At 44.8% G+C, this 1,284-nt stretch overlaps 1 protein-coding gene across 1 annotated transcript; it reads right to left on the bottom strand.

The window, feature by feature from the left end:
* Positions 1 to 229: 229 nt before the first annotated feature.
* LOC138887705 (uncharacterized) lies at positions 230 to 904 on the bottom strand. The gene has a single exon (XM_070169483.1). The coding sequence runs from the start codon at positions 902 to 904 to the stop codon at positions 230 to 232; it is 675 nt and encodes a 224-aa protein (XP_070025584.1).
* Between the last annotated feature and the right edge of the window lie 380 nt (positions 905 to 1,284).

Here is a 1,284-nt window from a genome sequence, read left to right as displayed (position 1 = left end):
GAGTATCCCGAATCGACATACGATGTTGTCCCAAATAAAGTCATGACTTATTTTTCTCGAACCTTCTCGAAGGCTTGTGCTTCCACCCACTTAGAAAAATAATCAGTCATAAACAAAATGAATTTAGCTTTACCTGGGGCCGTTGGTAGAGGGCCGACTATATCCATTCCCCATTTCGTGAAAGGCCACGAGTATAAGACTGAATGGAGCTGTTCTCCGGGCTGATGGATCATCGGTGCAAATCATTGACACTTATCACATTTTTTGATAAATTCCTTAGTATCTTTTTCCATGTTGTCCCTATAGTGTCCTGCTCTGATAATTTTGCGGACCAAAGATTCGGCACCAGAATGGTTCCCACAAGTGCCTTGTAGATTTCTCGTTGAACATAATCGGTGTCCTCTGGCCCCAAGCACACCGCCAATGGTCCATCGAATGTTCTTCGATACAAATTTCCATCTTTGTCTAATGCAAACCTAGCAGCCTTGGCTCGTAGGGCCCTCGATTCTTTGTGGTCTGATGGAAGTTTTCCATTCTTCAAATAGTCGGTATACTTATTTCTCCAGTCCCACGTTAAGCTTGTTGAATTTATCTCGGCATGACCCTCTTCAACCACAAACTTTGATAGTTGAACGACAGTCCCCGGGACGATGTCGTCTTCTTTGACCGAAGATCCCAAATTAGCAAGTGCATCATCCTCACTAATTTGTTCTCGGGGTACGTGATCTAGAGTCCACTCCTTGAAGCGGTGCAAAGTTATTTGTAGCTTATCCAGGTACCGCTGCATTCTATCCTCTCGAACCTCGAAACTCTTGTTTACCTGATTTACCACCAATAGAGAATCACACTTGGCTTCGATGACTTTTGCTCCCAAGCTTTTGGATAGCTCAAGACTTGCAATCATGACCTCATACTCATGCTCATTGTTAGTTAATCTAGGAGTTTTGATAGATTGCCTAATGGTATCGCCGGTGGGCGACTTTAAACAATGCCGAGCTCGGACCCCTTCACATTCGAGGTGCCGTCCGTGAAAAGGGTCCATACCCCCGATGTTGTACCTGAGCTTAGCAGGAGTTCTTTCTCTACTTCGGGCACGAGGATTAGCATAAAATCAGCCATGAATTCAGCTAGGATTTGAGACTTGATGATCATTCGGGGTTGATATTCGATATCGTACCCGCTAAGTTCGACGGCCCATTTGGCCAATCGGCCCGATAGCTCGGGCTTATGCAAAACATTTTGAAGGGGGTAGGTGATTAGTACACATATAGGATGGCACTAAAA

The sequence above is a fragment of the Nicotiana sylvestris genome, chromosome 3, assembly GCF_000393655.2.
Source record: "Nicotiana sylvestris chromosome 3, ASM39365v2, whole genome shotgun sequence".
NCBI classification, from domain to species: Eukaryota; Viridiplantae; Streptophyta; class Magnoliopsida; order Solanales; family Solanaceae; genus Nicotiana; species Nicotiana sylvestris.
The sequence above is the reverse complement of the archived record's forward strand: the minus strand, read 5'-3'. Positions and strand labels throughout refer to the sequence as shown.